This window comes from Gouania willdenowi, chromosome 6 (assembly GCF_900634775.1).
Source record: "Gouania willdenowi chromosome 6, fGouWil2.1, whole genome shotgun sequence".
Lineage (NCBI taxonomy): Eukaryota > Metazoa > Chordata > Actinopteri > Blenniiformes > Gobiesocidae > Gouania > Gouania willdenowi.
Genome location: NC_041049.1, coordinates 36,645,386 through 36,669,014, shown reverse-complemented (window position 1 = coordinate 36,669,014; position 23,629 = coordinate 36,645,386). Strand labels below are relative to the sequence as shown.

The following is a 23,629-nucleotide window of genomic DNA, read 5'->3' as shown; positions in this document are numbered from 1 at the left end:
TGGCTAGACACACACACACACACACACACACACACACACACACACACACACACACACACACACACACACACACACACACACACACACACACACACACACACACACACACACACACACACACACACAGAGATATATATGTATGTGTGGGTGAATGAATAAGGATGATGTCATGCTGTATGTATGGGAGAAACGTGTTGTGAGTGTGAGTGTGCTAGTGGGCGTGTCATAGAGTGATTGATTGATGGATGATGACACTTTATGTATAACTGAGAGAAACGTGTTGTGAGTGAAAAATGTACCAGGGCGTGTCTTTGAGTGAGTGATCATGTGATAGAAGGATAGCTCTTTGCACACATATATACATACACACATACAGTACATACACAATGTAACACTCCCCAACACTTTACAGTTGTAGCTTGAATAAAAGTCATATTTTTCAGTTAAAAGGTAAATGAACTAATGATCTTAATAACAGACATGGATAATATTATTTCATATATTGAGGAATCATATATACTGTATAGACCCTGGCCCAGAATGCAGAACAGTGGCTGATCACCTGAGGTTATAAAAACAACCTCACCACCTAAAACGTCTAATCAAAGGTGGGGGGGGCTGAACTGTACATGGTACGTGGTCTATAGATTTAACTAGGACTCTTTATAGAGATAATAAAGACATAAATACAATCACAAATCTGTTCCCTTGTAATGTATATAAATATTAGTAGAGGCATAAATTAACATAACACCTGGTTACATTTCTGTTTTGTTCTAATTACTGTTTTATTCTAATGATTTGATTTACTTTTCAGTTCTTTGGGTTATTTTCTTACTTTTTTATTCACTTCTTTAATAATCTCTGTCAGTTTGAATATTATGTTACAACTGTGTAAAATATTGTCATTTTCCTCTATTTATGTTCTGAAAATCTCACAACTAAAACCCTTATGTGTATTTATATCCTCAGATAGATAAATACATATGTAGACATGGATAGAATTAGATAGAAATTATAACTTGAAATATTTAAAAAATCATAATCAACCTTTGAAATGTATATAAATGTAGTTTTTTGTTCACATGATACAGACATCACCAGCTGAGAACAGAAACCATTGGATAAGTATTTGATTTAGTCTAGGACGTATATGTTCAACTTTAATTATGATTTATTGATTTTTAATAAATATAATAAGCTACAAGAGAGGGCAATGATAAATTACTTTGAATGTAAAATAAAATAATCTGAAACAAACCACCTGCTCAGTTAGGAAATAGAACAGCCGATAGAGTAACACAATACAATCACGTGTTTTTTGTCGATTGTGCTTCAAAAGCTTCCATATAAATTTGATAAAGATTGATATTAATTTCTGAAAGTCATTTCCTGATTGGTCGCTGTGGGCAGGCAGGACCGTGAATGTATTTTTCCTCACTAAGAAATAAGAATCAATCAATCAATCAGAAAGAGAAGTGATATTAAAATAAAATACACACACACTACATAGCAATCATAGACTCACCTCACTATGTGGTTGTATGTAATAAAGAAATTATAAAATATGTATTGAATAATTCTTACAACACCTTTTGTAATCATGTGATGTTTTATAAGATTGATTTTGATGAGCATCAATCAATCAATCAATCAATCAATCAATCAATCAATCTTTATTTGTATAGCGCCAAATCATAACCAATGGTGTCTCAAGACACTTTACAGTAGAGCAGTCTTTAGGACAGACTCTTCATTTTATGGATACACACATATGCATATATACGTATATACACATACATATGTATACCACACCCAACATGAATTCATCATGTATTCAGTTATTGTTTGTACAGATAAATTTAAGTGGCTAATTTCAAGTTTACTATGTATATTTCATTTAAACACAAATCATGTTTGTATTCTGTTCTGTTCTACTGATAACTTTTTTCTTATATTAAAACATAGTCTAACAGTAAATCCAAATAAATGTAATAAAGTCAAATAAAAGTTTTTGGCTCACTCTAACAATGGTAAACAAAATAGGAATATAGCTTGAAATAAAATTGAAGGAAAAATAACGTTGAAATAAATTAACAAGCTTACTTTAAGTAACCTGATATTATAATTTCCAAATAACGTTAATATAACATAATAAAACATAGTCTGAATTAAATATTTTGTCTTATTCATAATTTTATATAGTCACACTGTTAAACAGTGTGAAGAGAGGAAATGTTAGAATGGATTATTATTCATGGTTTCTTTTTGTGTGTAATACTATAATTATATATCTTTATACTCAATAAATCTATTCATAAAATATATTCAGGTCAACTTGTTAGCTGTCATTTTCAGGACAAGGACAAACAGTTTCAGAACATCTGATCTAATGATCAATAATAATGAATTAATCAATAAATCTTAAACATAATTTGTATTGCTTTAAATCACCAGTAAATGACATATTTAACTAATTACAAGGAGCTGATCATTTGATTTCTAAATATATAAAAACACTGATAAATCTATGTTTGGGGTCCAGGGAGTGAGCAGACCCTGAGGACCACAGCTGTGTTTTAGATGAGTGTCTGTTCTTCTATTGACTTGTTATGATTTGTTGATTCATTTTCTTTTCATCTCTAATAAATTGATTGATTGATTCAGCAAAACCTCTGACTATGTCTCTCTGTATGAAATCTCAGGTACTGAACACGAGAGTTAGCTCGAAAACTCTAACAATTGTTAAACAATAATATTTGTAACGTAAGTCTACAGTTTGAAAAAAATTTAAAACGTTTTAAAAACATACATATTTCTGTTTTAATAATTGTATGAGTGGGTCAAGTTAAACATTTTATTATTTCATTTTAAATTACGTATTGTTGGAATGTCAGTGCTAAATAAATATTTTCATATTTTTAAGGCAGGGTAGGTGATTTTTGAAAGCGAGCATGATTTTGAATGTAGCTTACCCCCTCCCCTCTGTGCTCCGTCTTACTCACATGCATTAGCACTGTTGCTGCAGAAGTGGATCTAAGCTCATTGTTTGTATTGTGTAGAAACTACGTTGTCTCATTCAGCAGTAAGTAAACACTAAACTTTATCATTATATACTGTATGTTAAAAAACGTGACTATAAACTCTGTTTTAAGTCTGTCACCAATGACGCACTGAGTGTGGGCTCATGGACGCGAGGGGTGGAGAACGAGCAGGGAGACAGAGAGACGTGATTGGTTTATAAATAAAAAAAACTTCCTTTTTCATTGGTCAAAGTTTTTACAGGTTTACAGCTGCTACACATGATGGATTTTCTTTGTTCCTTTTTCAGAGCTCATAAGATTAGTTTCTGTCAGAACATTAAAAAAATTTCAACCAAAAACTTAAAAAGTGTATCTGGACAAAAAATCCCCTTCCCTATCTTTAATTGATTGATTATTTGAAACATTGGTAATAATTTATACAATTACAATGTTTTAATTTTAGTGGTTAGTAACATTCAGAGCTGGAAATGTTTATTTTGGTTTTGGACCAGTCATTTACATTTCAGTTCATCACTAATTTTTTGACTTGATAACTTGTGTCAGAGAAAAAATTTATATGTAATTCCATAAGATATATTTATATTTTTGTATGAACACAATCCTCACTGATTGGTTCCACCTCCTCTGATCTTCTCTCTCATTCCTTCATCAGCTCCTCATAGTTCTCCATCAGCCTCTCCTCACTCCTCACTACCTTCTTATCTCTGTCCTTCATCCCTCTAACCTGTCCCAGTCCTCCTCCTTTAGTGTCCCACCTCTCACACCTTCATCACATTCCTCTGATACAGCTCTCTGTCACACATGTGATGGGGATTGATGTGAACATGTGATGAGCTGCTGTGATGTGTCTCACCTCAGAGTGTTCAGTCTCTGAGAGAGCAGCTTCACTGCTGAGTCTCCTGGATGGTTGTAGCTCAGGTCCAGCTCTCTCACACTGGAGGAGTTGGAGCTCAAAGCTGCTGCCAGAGAAGCTGCACCCACCTCTCTGATGACACAACCTGACAGACTGGATTCAGAAAAACATCCACAACTCAGGAAACAAGTGAGGAGATGAGGAACAGGACAATGTTGATGGAACATGTGATCCACTGACCTGAGAGAGTCTAGTTTACAGTGAGGACTCTTCAGTCCTTCACACAGCAGCTTCACTCCTGAATCCTGCAGATCATTGTTACTCAGGTCCAGATGTTTCACACTGGAGGACTGAGAGCTGAGGACTGAGGACAGAGCTGCACAGCTTCTCTTTGAGAGACCACAGGAACTCAACCTGATGAAGAATCAGAGAAACCTTACAGAACTGGAGGAATGCTAACAACGTCTGGCAGGGAGCAAGGTCAACACAAACAAAGATAGAGAGGACAACACTGACTACAGATGGACGTTCAGAAGAAATCAAGAATGTTTGACCAGAGAGACATGTAAACCCATGTAAATTTGCGATGGTAAAACAGGGGGCGGGACCCGGATAAGCAAACTGCTTCTCTCGTCTCCTTTTTCGGCATGTACAAAAAAAGAAAAAAAAAGAAAAAAAAAAAAAAGTGAATGTAACCATGTCGGAAATAAACTGAATTAATAAAATAAATAAAAAAAATGTTTGTCTGTGAGAAAATTAAAGACATGTTCTTCTAAAGTCACATACTCAACTTTCTTGGAGGCTTTGATCACTGGAAGCAGCTTCAGAAAAGCTTCCTCTGAAGGAGAGAATCTCTTCAGGTCAAAGACATCCAGATGTTCTTGTGATGACAGTAAGATGAAGACCAGAGCTGACCACTGAGCAGGAGACAGTTCCTCTGTGGAGAGACGTCCTGATCTCATGGACTGTTGGATCTCCTCCAGCAGAGAGTGATCATTCACTTCATTCAGACAGTGGAACAGGTTGATGCTTCTCTCTGTGGAGAAACTCTCACTCAGCTTCTTCTTGATGTATTTAACTGTTTTCTGATTGTTCTGTGAGTCACTTCCTGTTTGTGTCAGCAGGCCTTGTAGGAGCCTCTGATTGGTCGGCAGTGAAAGACCCAGCAGGAAGCGGAGGAACAAGTCCAAGTGTCCGTTTGGACTCTGTAAGGCCTCGTCCACAGCACTCTGGTGGAGAAGGTTCAGAGTTGGTTTTTGAAATGTAGACATCTTGAAGCTCTTCTTCTTCTGTGGTTTATGTTCCAGCAGGTTGACTTTAGAGCTGATGAAGGTCTGATGGACATGAAGAGCAGCCAGAAACTCCTGAAGGCTCAGGTGGATGAAGGTGAACACCTTGTCCTGGTACAGGTTGCTCTCCTCTCTGAAGACCTGTGTGAACACTCCTGAGCACACTGAGGCTGTTCTGAGGTCCATGCCACACTCTGTCAGGTCACTCTCATAGAAGATCAGCTTTCCTTTCTGCAGCTGCTCAAAAGCCAGTTTTCCCAGAGACTCCATCATCTCCCTGCTCTGTGGACTCCAGTGTGGATCTGTGGCAGTTCCTCCATCAAACTTCACTGTCTTGACTTTGTTCTGAAGGACCACATAGTGGCTGTAGATCTGAGTCAGAGTCCTGGGCAGCTCTCCCTCCTCTCTGCTCTTCAACATGTCCTCCAGAACTGTAGCAGTGATCCAGCAGAAGAGCGGGATGTGGCACATGATGTGGAGGCTACGACACGTCCTAATGTGGGACATGATCCTGCTGACCTGCTCCTCATCTGTGGACCTCCTCCTGAAGTACTCCTCCTTCTGAAGGTCAGTGAACCCTCTGACCTCTGTCACCATGTCCACACACTCAGGAGGAATCTGATTGGCTGCTGCAGGCCGTGTGGTTATCCAGAGGCGGGCTGATGGAAGCAGTTCTCCTCTGATGAGGTTTATCAGCAGAACCTCCACTGAGGTGGACTCTGAGACATCAGTCAGGGTCTGAGTGCTGAGGAAGTCCAGAGGGAGCCGACACTCATCCAGACCATCCAAGATGAACAAAACCAGGAAGTCCTGGAAGCTGCAGATTCCTGCTTCTTTGCTTCCAGAGAAGAAGTGATCAACAAGTCCCACCAAGCTGAAGCTCCTCCCCCTCAGCACGTTCAGCTCTCTGAAGGTCAGTGGGAATGTGTAGTGGACCTCCTGCTGGGTTTTATCTTCAGCCCAGTCCATAGTGAACTTGTGTGTTAAGAGTGTTTTCCCAATGCCAGCCACGCCCTTTGTCATTACTGTCCTGATTGGTTGAGGTCTTCCAGGAGGGGCTTTAAAGAGCTCTTCTAGTGTGATGGCTCTTTCTGCTGTGTCTGATCTCCTGGATGCTGTTTCTATCTGTATGACCTCGTGTTCCTGGTTGACCTCTCCACCCCCTCCCTCTGTGATGTAGAGCTCTGTGAAGATCTCCTTCAGGAGGGTTGGACTTCCTGCTTTAGCCACGCCCTCAGACACACACTGGAATTTCTTCTTCAACTTGGACTTCAGCTCACGTTGGTATCGATGAGCCTTTGTTCCTGAATGAAGACAAACTTAATGTTAGAGTGGAGAAGTCAGAGCAGGTTTGAACATTGGAGATCAAAGTGTGTGATGTTCTCAGTCTGGATGGTTCCTCAGATTAAATGTGACTGATTGAATCATGCTTTGAAAAAGAAAAGCCAGCTTTGTGTCCTTCATGTGATGTTCCTCACAGTGAAGATGTTCACATGCTCTTACTGCTCTGCAGACGCTCAGCCAACTCCTCCTGCTTCATCCTCTTCAGGAAATACAGTGTGATGTTCAGAAAGGCCTCCCTGCTCCTCCTCTGCTCCTCATCTTCACCCTCCATCTGACTCTCTGAGCACTCTGGATCATCTCCATCCACAATCTTCTGCATGTGTTTGAGTTCAGCCTTAACAAAGCTGATGATGTTGTCCTCCAGCAGCTGGAACACAAACACATTAAAGGTGATGAGTGAAGGCCTGCTCCAATCATCAGTGTGTGTGTGTGTGTGTGTGTGTGTGCGTGTGTGTGTGCGTGTGCGTGTGCGTGTGCGTGTGCGTGTGTACAGTGGTTTGATCACAGGCTGACACAGGTTTAGTGTCTTTGTAGACGTACACACCGTAAAGATGGAGTCAGGATCAGCTCCATAGGAACCATCCACACCCTCCAAGCTGCTGTGGAGAAGACACAGACACTCAGACATGCTGAGGAGCAGCTGGAGGAAAGCACAGGAAGCTCTGCTAACATCATGTGAACATTAGTAACAGTGGGTGATGTCCTGCAGAGCCACAGTGCAGTGAGTGTGGAGCAGCCTTTGGAGCTCAGCTCACGTGTGGAACATCTCAGCATGTTTCCACTGAACAGGAGAACAAGTCTGTTGGACTGAGGCTTTATTTGTCTTCAATCCTTCATAAATCTGAAGATCACACACTGTCTAAGACTCACCTACACACTGGAGAACATTCCTATAAAGCCTTTTCTCTTTCACCTTCCACTGTTTGCTGAGATTTACATCAACACCACTTCAAATAACAAACATAGTCCATCAGAATTGATTTTTTTTTTTTTTTTTATTGGGGGTGCGTACCACTCTCAATGGGCCACTTTTCGTTCTGGCTTTTAACACACCACACTAAATAGGACAAACATTTAAAACACAATGTAAATACAAAAATAATAAATAATTATGAAAACACCATACACATATAAAACTAATTAACTAAGGCGGTCCAGGTGAACCAATTTCTTCTAAAGCTAGTGGTCCCGTACCAGCAGATCTGCATCCTCCACAACAAGTCTGTGTTGTCTGAGATCACCTGCTATGATATTGACCCATTGTGGGCGGGGCTTGCCTCCTGGCTGTCTCCAACCTGCTGCCTTTGGGTCAAACTGGAGAATGGCTTTCGTCAGATGGTCAGGAGGTAGGTGAAGGACATGGCCAAACCAGCATGTGTGTCACTGTGCAGCCTAGCAAGATGCTCTAGGCTGACATGTGTGGGCTCTTAGCCCTTCATTGGAATAAAAATAAACAAATAAATACTTGAAATTGTTTAAACTGTGAACCCTGAATCTATAATCTATGAAAGTTTAACTTTTTGAATGAAATTATGGAAATCAAACAACTTTTCCATGATATTCAATTTTTTTTTAATAAAGGGTCTGTATAAGAGGGTGTGCACACTTTAACAACCTCAGTTTTTTATTTTTATTTTTACTTCATCTCCCTGAAACGTTTCAGTTTGTTTTTCAATTGCATTGTACAGGTTCTAGGTCACATTAAAGGTGGAAAATACTGTGAAATTATTTATTTATATTGTCCCTCCTCTGCTTACTCTCCATCATAGTTTTGAAGCCCTCTCATACGAAAATGGAGACAAACTCAGTCCAACTGAGCGACTGAAACAACCACCAGGAAAACGTCTCCACCACTACTGGGACTAAATTCCCATCAGTCCAAATCCTCCATAGCCTGTCTAAAACTTCTCAGGGCAGCAGTACAGAGACACTCTGGTTCCACGTACAGCCCTACAGCCATCAACAAACACCGCTTCCACACCAGCCAACCTGGACGACGGAGGGTCCCCAGCAGCCATCAGTGACCCTCTCACCATCAGACGCTCCTGGTCAGTGTAACAGGTTCACACACATTCCTAGTCACTCATTATTGGTGATTCAATAACTAGGAACTCCAGATTATTTAATGACATCACACACTGTATTCCAGGTGCTACAGTTCACACTATCTGAGACAAACTTAACCAAATGTTACCCACGCTGCCACCAACTGTTACTAAAATAGTGTTACATGTAGAAACAAACAACGTGAATAGATGTGAACCATGAGTGAGTTTAACCTTCTCTTTAATGTTTTAAAGACGTGTGAAATCAGTGTTTATCTCTGGTCCTCTTCCTACACTAAACAAATACATAAATAACCAAAGAACAAACAAATTGGTGTCATATGTGTTTGTCTGTTCTGTCTTTGATGGAATATATACTGTATTATTATTATTTTTATTATTATTATTATTATATGTCTCACTGTCGCAAGGAGCCGAGGCAACGATTTATCAAGTGAACATGATGTTGTCAACTACAGACGTTATAATGAAGATCTCTGTCATCATCTAGTATCCATAGAGACGCATCGTAACTGATCAGCATTATTGATTTCTTTGTTAAGATAAATAAAGTTGTATTGGTGCATGTACACAGTGTTCATTTCCCCTGTTCTTCTTCTTCTGATTTATTTAGTGGTAGTTTCCTCTTCTTCTGCGTTGTTGGAGGTGGTTTGGTTATAAACGCATTTTATTCACAAGTGATATGTTATAAGTTATATTATATGTTATATGACATAGGTATATAAATATATGCCTCCAATTGGAGGGTCAGTCACTTGGTACCAGTGACAACTGCTGGTTTCTAGTGGAATTACAGGAGTTACAAGTTAAAAGTTGGCTATTTTCCAAATGTGTTCCAAAAGTCACATGTACAGAGACAGCCAATAGAATGTCCTGGTTTGATGACACACACATACAGATGTGATTACAGACACACAGAATGAATTACACACAGACAACTATGTTAATAAATCCTAATTCTACACACAGATTGTGCTACACACACACACACACATAGTTTTGTTACAATAATGGCCTCATACAGTGAAACTACAGATAGAACACAGAGTTTGAGTGTTCATCAATGTCAAACCTCATGTGTTCTGTTTGTTCTAATTAATAAAGTTATTAATAATAATATAGTACATGGTGTGAGTAAATGGTGTAACAGGTTATAAACACAGCGTTGACAGGACAAGCTGAAAAGAACACTTGGAATGTGCTGACATGTCTTATCGTCAACTATTGGAGGATTTGGAGAGCTGTGCTCTCTGCAGGAGAACGTCTAAAGATGGAGCTGATCTGTGGCTCCTCCCCCAAAACATAGTGACTGATTAATGCTGTGATTGTAAATGTTGGAGCGACAGACAACGTGCACTAAAGCCATCCCAGTGCACATCCAGCTGCTGTCTGAGCCTCCATTGGTGAGTGTTACAATGATTAGAAATGATTGATCAACCTCTGATGATTTATTACAACATCTCTATGGGTCATAGAGGGATACGGTTACGTACTGAAGCTGGGGCTAATGACCCCCCTAACCAACCTGAGGTCATTGGCTCCCAGAAAGGCTGATCAGTCACAGAGCAGAGCAGGAGGAACTAAACCCATCAACACTATCACATTATCAGGATGTGATCAGTTCTACACCTCCATCATTGATCACCTGCACCTGGAGCGTCTGCAGTGTTGAACGTGACATCCAACAGCATCCAACAGCACCACTGCTACCTATCTTCATTTGAATTTAATGTTTAGTGCTGAGTTCAACAAACTATTCATCAAACACTCACAAGTCTCATACATTACATATAATTTAACTCTAATCTAACCCTAACTCTTAGAATAAACTACACTGAGAAAATGTATTATTGTTGTAATCTGTCCTCAGATCTGTTCAATTCAATGATCTGAATAGAAAGGACAGAAAAAAACCTTACAGTAGTATTTGTAAAGTTCTGTTTAAAATATTTTGTGGAAAAAAAGTAACATTTCCAGTGTTCTCTCTAGTGCTGTTGAGCGTAGGGACCCCCAACGTTGTAGTTTAGCTCCCCTACGGAGCGATGGTACCCACTACGTTCAGTTTTCAGCAACGTTGTTATAATTGTTTTACACTTTTGTTGTTTTGTCATTTTATAGTCATTTATATAAAATTAAGATCTTGAAATAAATCAAATGGTAAAACTTTAGTTTAAGGAACACCTACTAACCATTAAGTAGTTGCTTATTAGCATTCCAATTACTAAACATACTGACTCTTAATTAGTCATTATTAAATACTTATTAATGCCTTATTCTGCATGGCCTTAATATACAACCAGTAAGCCATTAAATAAGAGTTTTCCCTCAATAAACTCATAATTATTACTTATTAGTAGTAAGTAAGGAAGTTGTTGTATATGAATTATGATCTCAACATGCTACCCATGTTTGGACTGTGAGACTGCCATTAAGTGTATAATAATGTATTAATAAGAATAAGGCATTATATGTACTTAATAAGTACTTAATATGACTAATTAAGAACCAATATGTTACTAATGCTAATAAGCAACTAATTAATGGTTAATAGATGTTCCCTAATCTAAAGTGTTACCAAAACTATTATATTTTTTCATTCATAACATAACGTACCTTGTTTTTAATCACAGCTTCACTGATAACCTGATAAACCATTTGTTGGTAAATTTAACCACCAACATGAGTAGTTTTTACTGTTTGTTTGGTCACATGCTGAGACTCTAACACACCCTCATTACTTCACTGGATAAAATATGTAGAACCAGTCCAACCTGAAGCTGCTCACACACACACACACACACACACACACACACACACACACACACACACACACACACACACACACACACACACACACACACACACACACACACACACACACACTGTTCACTCATTCTTAAAGTGATGCTGCTACCATATATGGTCAATTGGAGGCGTGTCTTATTACAAACATTCATTGGTAGAAAGTGAAGTCACATGATCTAAACTCTAACACATGTCCATCATGATCTCAGATCAACAGTTAATCTCATCATCAACTAAACACATCATACACGTCTCAACAGAAGCTCATTGAACCACAACACTAACACATAGTGTTACCATGGAAACACACATTGAACTACACAATACTAACAACAAAGAGCATTACATTAAATACATCTGATCTTTAACTTTGAATGATTTATGTCAGGTTTGATTATAAAATAAGATCTTTGATGGTTCTAAATGATTGTATATGATGTAATAAAGACTAAATCAGTCATTTACAGTAATTAACAACATTTGTGCTTTGGACAGATGGACATGTGTTAGAGTTTAGATCATGTGACTTCACTTTCCACCAATGATTGTTATCAATAAAAAACTGTAAAGTATCCTGTACTTTTTATTGAGATGATCACAGTCTCCATGTGTTTAAACCATCAGTAATAATATGTTTATATAAATATACGTGTTTATCTCCTCTGTTTACCACACAGTATATGATCCATTCATTGATCAGAGATTAATACAGTTTATTTTATATTGTTAACAAGCATTGGTCCTAAAGTGTGTTAGTGTTTGAAAAATGTGCTGTAAAAGTTTAGTGTTTATCAGGTGGTGAACTAATTATAATAATGTATAATTATTAATAATAATAACTAGTGACTGAGGAAATAGTTGGTGACTGTATTTAGTGTGAAAACAAAGAAAAGTGATTGACACTTTAGTCCACATGGACTGAGAGATGAATCAACACTGCTGTGTGTACGACCTCTGTCCACACGCTTCATAAATACTGATTCTTTTTGTACTGGTGCACATTCTACATTTCATTGGTCTGAACGTATTTAGAACCAGTTCTATGAACGGATCAATAAATGAGGCCCCTGGACCATCAGGAAGACAACCAGCAACCTTCTTTATGTGGACTCACTGTGGGTCAGTAGATGGACCACCTTTGAATTCAAGGAGTCTGCCCATGGACTCGTCACTTCTAAAGGACACACAGCTGGGTCCAGGTCCAGGTGTGAGCTGCTTCCTGGTCCTTGAAAACACACACACGCACACGCACGCACGCACACGCACACACACACACACACACACACACACACACACACACACACACACACACACACACACACACACACACACGCACACACACACGCACACACAGTGTAACACTGATGTACAGAGGTGTGAGTGCTGAACTCTGACGTGGTCTCACCTCTGATCTTCAGTCTGGATCTCATGTTGTTCCTTCAACGTGTCCTGATCCATAGCAGAAACACACCTACACCTACCTACACACACACACACACACACACACACACACGCACACGCACACGCACACGCACACACACACACACACACGCACACGCACACGCACACGCACACGCACACACACACACACACACTAGTTTACGTTGTCAAACCAAGTGTGACATAGAACGATGTTCACACAAACAGAATAAATATTAAAAATAGAGTTTCACTATACATACTGTATCTATAACAAAATGTACAATTATGTTCTAAGTGTTATAAAAGGAGAAACAGTTATGTACAGGGTTTTACATATATCCATATATATACTATCCTCATTAACTAGAAATGTAAAAAGTAAAAACACATCATCCACTGGAAGAACCTTCTGTCAGATCACATTGCTTTGGAAAAAAATACCAGTTGTTTTTTTCCCATCATTTTTCCTCTCACTACATATGTGTTTAAGTGTGTACAGCAGTGGCGGCTGCTGGTCTTTCATGCAGGGGAAGCTCATTTTCTGCCTACTTCAGAAAATGTATCTGTTTATTTAAATGTGAATTCTAGTAGAATTCACATTTTGTTGTCAACAACTATTTGTAGATTATCACACATGCACGCGCGCGCACATGCACGCACGCGCGTAGCTGCTGCGCGCTGGAGTGTGAGTGTTTGGTCAAAAGTCTCACAACACAAGCAGTAACAGTCTCCACAAACACCAAAAACAGACACTAGGTTTGTCAGAAGTTAATTCGCTATGAGAGGATCAGCAAAGTCTCCGTGTCAACACAGAGCAACGGACTGAAATATTTGAAAAACCCGCCTGTGTGCTTACAACGTCATACTCTCTGATTGGCTCATTTCGCTGTCAATCAAAATTGAATTAGCCTGAGACAGATCATCCAATCATCATCCATTATTTCAGCGTCCGGAACAGACAGATCCAGCCCACTGCTCCATAGACCTCCTGTGAAGCCCGGCGTCCGATGGGCGGGACTAAGTGCGTCATAACCGAGCATTTATCCAATGAGCGTCTAGTTTGACTGCAGTGGATCAACCCCTAAATCCTGTCCCATTGAAGTCAATTGAAGCTGAACTTCACCACTGTTTATTAACACTGTGACGCTGCGGTAATGAATGAAGAACGTCACGCTGTCACTGTCAGTTTCCTGTTATAAGAAGCTGATTCTGAACTAAACATACATGTGTTCTGTCATATATTTAGTCAATGAAATGTACACACAACACTACATATTTGACCACTGATTTTAGGGGAAGCTGAGGTTCCCTTGTAGTCTTAAAGCATCCGCCACTGGTGTACAGTATATGTGTAGGTATGTATTTATATACTATTTGCAGGCTAGGGGAGTAACGGATTACAATTAACAGCGTTAAGGAATATGGATACAAAAAAAATGTAATGGTAATCCATTACAGTATATTAAAAAACGTAATCAGATTACAGGTTTTTTTTTTTTTTTTAATAAAAATAGAGATTACTTTGGTGGATTACAGTTGAAAAGCAAGAGGAATATACATCAGTGTATCAGACACAGTGCACACATTACGACACTTCATGGCAGTTCACCACAACAAATGAACATGTGAAACAAGCTAATGATGTGATGATGGGAGAAAACACTGTGGTCAGCGCGCGCTTGTCTAGAAACTGACCAACTTGTCCGTGGACTCACAGAGCGTCTGTATTTAATACATCTGAGCACTAAAGAGTTTTCTGAGCAGAGTTGATGGAGCAGTAAGTGTGTTTTATGTTTGTGTGTCACGTAGACACTGTAGTTACATGTATCTACTGTTAACAAAGACCCCTACACACTACACAGACCCCTACACACTACACAGACCACTACACACTAGACAGACCACTACACACTAGACAGACCCCTACACACTACACAGACCACTACACACTACACAGACCACTACACACTACACAGACCCCTACACACTACACAGACCACTACACACTACACAGACCCCACACACTACACAGACCACTACACACTACACAGACGACTACACACTACACAGACCCCTACACACTACACAGACCCCTACGCACTACACAGACCACTACACACTACACAGACCCCTACACACTACACAGACCCCTACACACTACACAGACCCCTACACACTACACAGACCACTACACACTACACAGACCCCTACACAGACCACTACACACTACACAGACCCCTACACACTACACAGACCCCTACACACTACACAGACCACTACACACTACACAGACCACTACACACTACACAGACCCCTACACACTACACAGACCACTACACACTACACAGACCACTACACACTACACAGACCCCTACACACTACACAGACCACTACACACTACACAGACCACTACACACTACACAGACCCCTACACACTACACAGACCCCTACACACTACACAGACCACTACACACTACACAGACCCCTACACAGTACACAGACCACTACACACTACACAGACCACTACACACTACACAGACCACTACACACTACACAGACCACTACACACTACACAGACCACTACACACTACACAGACCCCTACACACTACACAGACCCCTACACACTACACAGACCCCTACACACTACACTACACAGCAATCTGGAACATGGCAGCATGTCAATAGCATCTGGTTTTATATGACGTTATATTTGTGACACAATTCTGCTGTCAGTGCACGTCTGAACTTCATCACGACTCTACATAGTCCACGTTTTAAAGATCATTAAAATTAAACCAGCATGCACAAGAAATGTACACAGAGCTGTGTGTGCGTCTAAAGAATATGTTTGAATAATAAATAAAACCAATAGAAGCTGATTTTCATCAAGAACTTCAATCCACTTTATGTTTTAATTATATAACATATTTAATGTGACTCTCTTCCATCAGTTATAGGCCTGTACAATATTATTTAATGTATGAGTGGGGTCAGGTTAAACATTTTATTATTTTATTTTATATTGGAATGTCAGTGCTAAATAAATATGTTCATATGTTTAATTGTTTATTCTTTGAAGCATTAATATTAATTTATACAATTGCAATGTTTTTATTAAAGTGGTTAGTAACATTCAGAGCCAGAAATGCAATGGCTCTAATAATTTACATAATCATTTCTTTCAATGTTTCGGTCAAACCATTTCATTTGGGTGCATCCCTAATGGAAACTCCAGCATATTGTTTCATTTAAATCTGAAAAAAGAAACAATATCACATTATAATATGAATGATCTCTGCCTGCTGTTAAAATGTTGTCATCATACAATGAACTTTGCTTTTACTCTATTATTTTAGTAAAGCTGGTTGTGAAGGTTTGAGTTCAGTGGTTTAGCTCAGTGGTAGGTTTCTTGCCTCCTGTGAGGAGGACCTGAGCTCTAATCCTGGTTCATATACTAAACTTTGTTCCTTCTGGGAGATTAATAAAGGTCTATTCTATTCTATTCTATTCTATTCTATTCTATTCTATTCTATTCTATTCTATGATAAACTTTAAAAAAAAAAAAGTATGTTAGAATAATATGAAACCTTTCAGTTCCAACAGCACAGGATCCATTTTCTTAAACGTAGGTAAAAACTGATTAAAATTGTGTTTTTGGAGTTATTGTTTTTCAAATACACATCACACACAATAAATATCAAATAACTATACCCTATACATAATCTTTCTCAAATATATACATCTAGTTCAAATAAAATACAGTATATAAATATACAATCCTGGCTACTCTGTATCTGTAACACACTTCAATAAACATGATCAAAAACTAACTCTAGAAATAAAAAATGTCTCAGGGGTCACTGGACATTTGTGATATTAAAATGGGGTCACAACCCAAAGAAGGTTGAGAACTCCTGGGTTAATGTGAAGAAAAAACGAAAGTTTATATCAGAATACTAGTTTAGTTTCCAGGTGAAAAAAAAGTTACAGGAGGGGCCCAACAATATGGTTTGTACCCAGGGCCCAAAATGTGGAGCTACGCCCCTGCCTTTCCCCCACATATTAGTCTATTATTAACTTGTTGTTGGCTCCTCCCCTCACCCTCTAATAGCACAATACCATTATTATAATTATTATAAAATCACACACACTTACTGTATTATAATATCTACGATTTGTAAAAACTGTCTATGATCTATAGTATTTTATCTGTAATTGTCTCTGACTTTGTGTTGTATGTGACAAAAAAATAAAAACATGTATCCATATAGACACACATGTACATCCGTACATACATATATACATACAGTACATGTACATATGTATATATACATACATGCATGGACATAATATCTATATATACATAAATGTATCTCTCTCTCACACAGACTCAAACCTTTTCAATGCAGAGTTTGTTCCTGGAGGTCTGCTGTCCTTCCTGTTTCAGATGTTGGTCAGTTCTTCATCAGTGTGTGTGTGTGTGTGTGTGTGTGTGTGTGTGTGTGTGTGTGTGTGTGTGTGTGTGTGTGTGTGTGTGTGTGTCTGCTCTGTGACTGTGTGTGTGTGTGTGTGTGTGTGGTGAGAACTCTTCCACACCCTCATTCCTTCCTAGTATAAAATATGTGAAACCAGTCCAACCTGAAGCTGCTCCCAGAGTCCATGACGTTTTTACTTTTTAATTATTATAATTATTGTTATTAATCTTTTCTTTGTCTTGTTTAGTTTTGTTCTTTACTTCAAATGTGTTTGTTTTTAATCTTTGTGGCGTCCAGTGGGGACAGTAAAGTAAGAGTTTCATTGTTCAGGAAAACATGTTTCCTTACTGTGTACATGACAATAAACACTGTGAATCTAGAAATAGATGCTCTAAAGGACCAGATTTGGCCCCCGGGCCTTAAGTTTGACACCTGTGCTTTAGATGCTTTAGAAAGCCTTTGATCAGTTAGTGTATTTATGTATTTATATATTTAAGTGTAGCTATTTATGAAGTGGGTCCTTTAATCTCAACTATTCATCCTTTATTTATTCATTAGATTGATTTAGAAAAGAAACTGTCAGGTTCTGTTTGTGTTTAGCACTTTTGTTCTGAGTCTTTGTTTATTCTGTGTTCTAGTTTAACTCTGTTTCAGGTGTTCCTGCTTGTGGCTCCACCCCCCAGTGATGTCTATGTGCTTGGTTGGTGATTGATTAGCTCCCTCATGTTTCCACACAGGTGTGGCCCATTCCCAATCAAGCTTCCCTCACTATATAGCTGTGTGCTTGGACACAGTATGACTGTGGGATCATTGTATGTTGTCTCTCCTCCTCGTGTCCTGCTGTGTTTTGTTCCCTGTACCTCCTCCTCGTTGGATTTAAGTTACTTTTGTTTGGTAAATAAACATGGATTGGTTCAAGGAATGCTACTCCTGCATTCTGCCTCCTTCTCTCTCTGTGTTTGGGTCCACACCCACACTGGACCATGACAGAAACATGACATATTAATGAACTTATGACATATGTAAATATGATAGCAGCTAGCAGAGTGCTAGCTGTTAGCAGCTAGCACTAAACAGAAACACTGATTGCATGGCAACAGTGGTTTATTAATTTATTTAATTGAAGTTTAATGTACTTTTAAGATACTATGTATTTTAATGCAAATGTAAAGAGTGACATTATAGTTCATGTTTTATACAGTTAGGATTAGCTTGATGTGTTTATTACTGACATTTTATAATTTATTGTTAAATCTGGAAGTTTTGGATCTTTTCACAAAAAGTGAATGTCAATAGTAAAACATTTTAGTATTAATAATAATACTTGAGCTAAATTATCACTAGAGCCACTTTAAATGTTTCTATTTAGTATCAAAGTTACAGTTTATACTAAAGTCTTCAAGCTGCAGCTGTTTAAGTTCAATTGTTGTTGTTTTTATTTTGGCTAAAGCTATTAGTGCAATGCCTTTAATCTAATAATATTAATCATTTATATTTTGAACCTGTCACTTAGATCTTTATTTAAATTAACTTTTGTTTACTTTACTTGTGTGTGTGTGCGTGCGTGCGTGCGTGCGTGCGTGCGCGTTTGTGTGTGTCTGGAACACACCGTCAATACTTCACTGGACAAAATATGTAGAACCAGTCCAACCTGAAGCTGCTCCCACACACACATACACATACACGCACACGCACACACACTGTAGCAGAACCTTTTCACATTAGAATGCACTCATAATAATGAGAAACAACACTTAAACATTGAAGCTCCGCCTTCATTTTCAGTCACTAATCTATCCGTTACATGACTTTGTATTCACTCATTTTATAATAGAGGCAAACTCTATACCTATTTTTTTTTAAAACTTTCATAAATAAATATTTCATGAGTAATATAGTTGTCTTTGTCATATTTTATTTGGCATTAGTAAATAATTATACACACTTACAGATATTGTACATGAAATGAGTGATAACACATGTTATAAAGGCTATTTTACACAAAAGTTTGAGAGCCACTGCGTTCCACTACACGTAGCTAGTTTGTTACACTTTCTAGGGTTGGGCTCAATTACATTTTACAATTTCTTATTTCCTTACTGTGTACATGACAATAAACACTGTGAATCTAGAAATAGATGCTCTAAAGGGCCAGATTTGGGCCCCGGGCCTTGAGTTTGACACCTGTGCTTTAGATGCTTTAGACAACATTTGATCAGTTGGAGTGGCTGTATTTATGTATTTATATATTTAAGTGTTATATTATATTCATATATTTTAAGTGTAACTCCTGACCCCCAGGTTGAGAACCCTTGTGTTAAAGGATACTGCAGATCCTTCACGTAGTTCTGAACCGCCTGCAGCCAATCAGAGCCTCTCATGGAGGGTTTGAAGCCACAGATGCTGCAGGGTGAGAAAACACGCACGCACTCACACACGCACACAAATGCCTCAGGGACGCACAAAGTCCCATGTGTTAGAAAAAAGACACACAAACACCACTTCTACTACACATTATTCGTGTAAACATTTGTTCCTCTAAACATGTTTATTATGAAGATGAAGCGATCATCTGTAGTTTAAAGATGTGTAGCTCTGTGGGCCTGTACTACAAAGCTGGATACGTATATCCTGGATTTATCTCCGTTAGTGGGTTTCACCTAACCAAACATTCTCTGTCAGAGAGCGGCTGCACTATGAACTGAGATATCAACTCACTCTCTTAACCCAGGTGATGTCAGCCTGGCTACGTGCACGCTCCTGTGACAGGGGTGGGAAAGGACCCCCCACACTTTGTGTATAGCAGCACAATACTGCACTAAGCTGTATCCCACCATCCCTGTAGAAACAGTTACATTTCACTAAAGTTTAGGAATACAAACACAACAAGAACAATAATAATCACTAAGCAGTTTTATCCCTATCTATCAAAACATGACTGTTACTGAAAAAGTACAGTATCATATCACTACTTGTAAAACTTTGGGTAACACCCGTCCCAGGTGACCACGGTTTTAATACTATTTAAGGTGGTGGTAGACAATGGGCGGGGTCCTGGGTACTCTTACTTGGTAATGAATAAAAATGGTAAACAGTAGAAACAGAAATAAAGAAATAGTCCTAGAGATGCTAAATAACTTTTAACGATGGTGACTCTTCTCAGTAAAAGAAAAACAGGTAAATATAGTTTTTTTTACTTCTAATAAAATGTATAGTAACTTATCAACCTTTAAATCTCAATGTAACCTTTAAAATACCAGAAAATAAACCACACACTCACAGGGAATTAAATAGCAAAATAATGTTTAGTTTTAGGAACAAAAATGTATTGACAAAATAAATAAACGGTGGTTGAGGTATTTTTTGTTTCTGTTTTACAATCACAGTTTGATTATCCCCATTGTCTGTGTGTTGTGTTTCAGAGGGTACTCACCTTGGATTAAAACATTTCTGGAATTTTACATGTATTTCTTCATTTTCATTATTAGGAAAGATCTGTAAAATTACATCAGATTTTATGTCAAATTTGAATATGAAAGAAATATGTTAAATTACCTTTAAAAACATATTAATATTGTAATATCATATTATGTTAGATACTTGTAATTCTAAAGGTAAATATTTAAATTACTTCTGGTTACTGTTAAGTTACATTTATTACATTGTATTATGGAAAATGGTCATAAACCTGTAAAAAAATACAGAAAATTGTATGTAAAATTACAGTTAAAATGTCATTAAAAACCTATTATTAATGTAATCTTACATCATGATTAATTAACCGTAATTTTAAACAGAAAACTTAAAATTATTGAAAATGTCTGTAAATCTACTAGCATTTCATTGTTTTAATGAAAAACTGGAAAAATCTGTGCAAAATTACAGAATTTTTCTTGTAAATGTACTTTATTTTTTACAGTGTACCTCCTTTCCTATCCACTGTTACTTTAGCCCCAGAAGTGTTTAAGTGGTGGCCATGCTGAATACATTCATATGCACAGGTCAAACTGTTGAACTGAGAGGCAGTTGTTGAATTTAATAAAGTCTCACCTGGACCAACCTTGACCCATGAACACATACAACAAGTGAAGCCTGTTGCTATGGTGATAATGTCACATGATTACAGGGGGAGAAGCATTAAAAGAGACCATCAGCTCACACACTCACTGACTGTCCTATTGGTTTACTCATTAAAAAAAACTACTTTTCTAATTCATAATTTACCCAGAATGCATGTGTGTGTGTGTGTGTGTGTGTGTGTGTGTGTGTGTGTGTGTGTGTGTGTGTGTGTGTGTGTGTGTGTGTGTGTGTGTGTGTGTGTCAAACTACAGAGACAAACAGCATACGTTGAGTCAACATCAATTAGATATTGGCATTTCAATCATTAAAATTCAACCACAAAACAATATTGATTCAATGACATCTTTTCAACATTGGTAAATTGGCTAGAATTTGATGATTGTTTGATGGTTGATCCACCATCAATTGTCGACCTTAACCAAAAATCAACCTTTTTGACCATAATTTAACATTAAACATATTTTGCTGTCTGGGCTTTTACCTTTAGGATCTTCACCTTCATGGGCTGCAGGCAGTTAAAGGGACCAGAGCGTCACTATGGATCAAATCCTGCAATGTCATTCTAAAGTGAAAAAAAGAGGTAGTTTAAGTTGTAAAAGTTACAAGGTCATGATTAACCAACTACACAGTCATAAAATAAAGTCACATCAATGAACTGACAGCTCAGTGACTGGTTCACATTTTATATCACACATTTATAGAGACTTTTTTCTCTAAAATTTGTGTTTTAATCATGTTTGTTTTACAAATACAGAGTAGCCAGTATCAGTGCATGCTCAGATATTTATATACTGTATTTTATATAGATTAATATTTGACAAAGTGAAAGTATAGAGTACAGTTTCTCAGATTGTGATAGAGTGGGACACTCTGAAGGGGATAATACTGGTCAGAGAGAAGGACACAGAGAAGATGTTACCAGTGTATTTATTATTGAAGTTGGTTTACAGGCAGGGATGATGGTGAGGGTACAAATAATTATTCATGTTGGGTGTGGGATACATATGTATGTGTATATACGTATATATGCATATTTGTGTATCCATAAAATGAAGAGTCCGTCCTTAAGACTGCTCTACTGTAAAGTGCCTTGAGATACCATTGGTTATGATTTGGCGCTATACAAATAAAGATTGATTGATTGAAATAATTATGGGTATGTGTTTGGTTCTTTAAAGGAAACAAATAATAAGATGACCTTATTAATAATGTACAAATAATAATATTATTATTATCATCATCAATCATGTACAAATAATCATTCTAACAACACCATTAATGTTGTACAGATGTATAAACATTGAATCAAACCATCAAAATATATTAACTCAGTCAAAAAACCCAAAGAAACAGCAAAACAGCCAATGTGCAGGTATGTAAAGGGTTAATGGATAATGAAAGGATTCTAGATGATTCAGTGGTTTTTGTCTCCCTCTAGTGGAGGCAGGCGCGACTGCACCACATGAACCAATCACCTGAAGTGCGCATGAGCAGAGAGTATTAATTACATCTAGGTGCGTCTGACGTGATGCAGAAGCTAAATGAAATCTAGCAGTACAAATAAAAGATGTGTAAACCTCAATATAACACACAGGAATACAGTTTACAAAGCTGAATAAAGTTAGCTACACATTTCACAGTTTACCACAGCTTATAACACAGTCACGTGACCTATTAAGACCTAAAATACACCCAGAAAATATTCTAACATGTACATAAGATACAGGAAAGCAAAGCAAGTGGGAGTAAACAATGTCTAAACAAGTCAGATGATAATATTAGAGTCTTAATAAACAATAAAACTTACTTTAACTTAGTCACACACACAGAGAGCCCTCATCCCTTAGAATGTAGTGTTAGTGTAACCGGCGTCAGACCTAGGGGAATCTGAGCGGTCACATGAGATACACAGGCTGAAGAGCACTGTGGACCTGTAGGTGAATGAAGAGAGAGAGACGTAGTTTTCACATCTTTATCGAGCCAGCGCCATTTTACTTCTCAGAATAACAAAACACATTTTCTTGAAGCGGTATCACACTTTGTAGACAAACATCATTTTCACTATAAAATAATAAATTAAACATAAATGACAATAAAAAAAAAATACTTCAAATAATATTACAATTATAGCATATAGACAAATGCCTAAAATACTTTAACTAATAACCTTTCCCCTTAACATACTACCAACATATATCTATTGTGGCTGACACAATATCCAACAAACACACTCTATACTGTTTAAACATA

General features: G+C 37.8%; 1 protein-coding gene and 2 long non-coding RNA genes across 3 annotated transcripts; all 3 read right to left on the bottom strand.

Annotated features, from left to right (window-relative positions):
* Positions 1-4,719: 4,719 nt before the first annotated feature.
* On the bottom strand, positions 4,720-6,915 carry LOC114464224 (protein NLRC3-like; the record flags this gene model as incomplete). Its single annotated transcript, XM_028448284.1, has 3 exons — positions 4,720-5,247; positions 5,327-6,490; positions 6,690-6,915. Coding segments are annotated over 3 exons (1,497 nt in total), but the record flags the coding sequence as incomplete, so codon positions are not given.
* Positions 6,916-7,084: 169 nt separating this feature from the next.
* On the bottom strand, positions 7,085-17,970 carry LOC114464487 (uncharacterized). The gene is made up of 4 exons (XR_003674208.1): positions 17,221-17,970; positions 12,807-12,872; positions 12,516-12,626; positions 7,085-7,129 (listed from the first exon to the last, which is right to left on the bottom strand). It is a non-coding gene; the product is annotated as an uncharacterized LOC114464487 (long non-coding RNA).
* Positions 17,971-19,317: 1,347 nt separating this feature from the next.
* On the bottom strand, positions 19,318-23,370 carry LOC114464495 (uncharacterized). Its single transcript, XR_003674217.1, has 4 exons — positions 23,311-23,370; positions 21,861-21,941; positions 20,018-20,794; positions 19,318-19,702 (listed from the first exon to the last, which is right to left on the bottom strand). It is a non-coding gene; the product is annotated as an uncharacterized LOC114464495 (long non-coding RNA).
* Between the last annotated feature and the right edge of the window lie 259 nt (positions 23,371-23,629).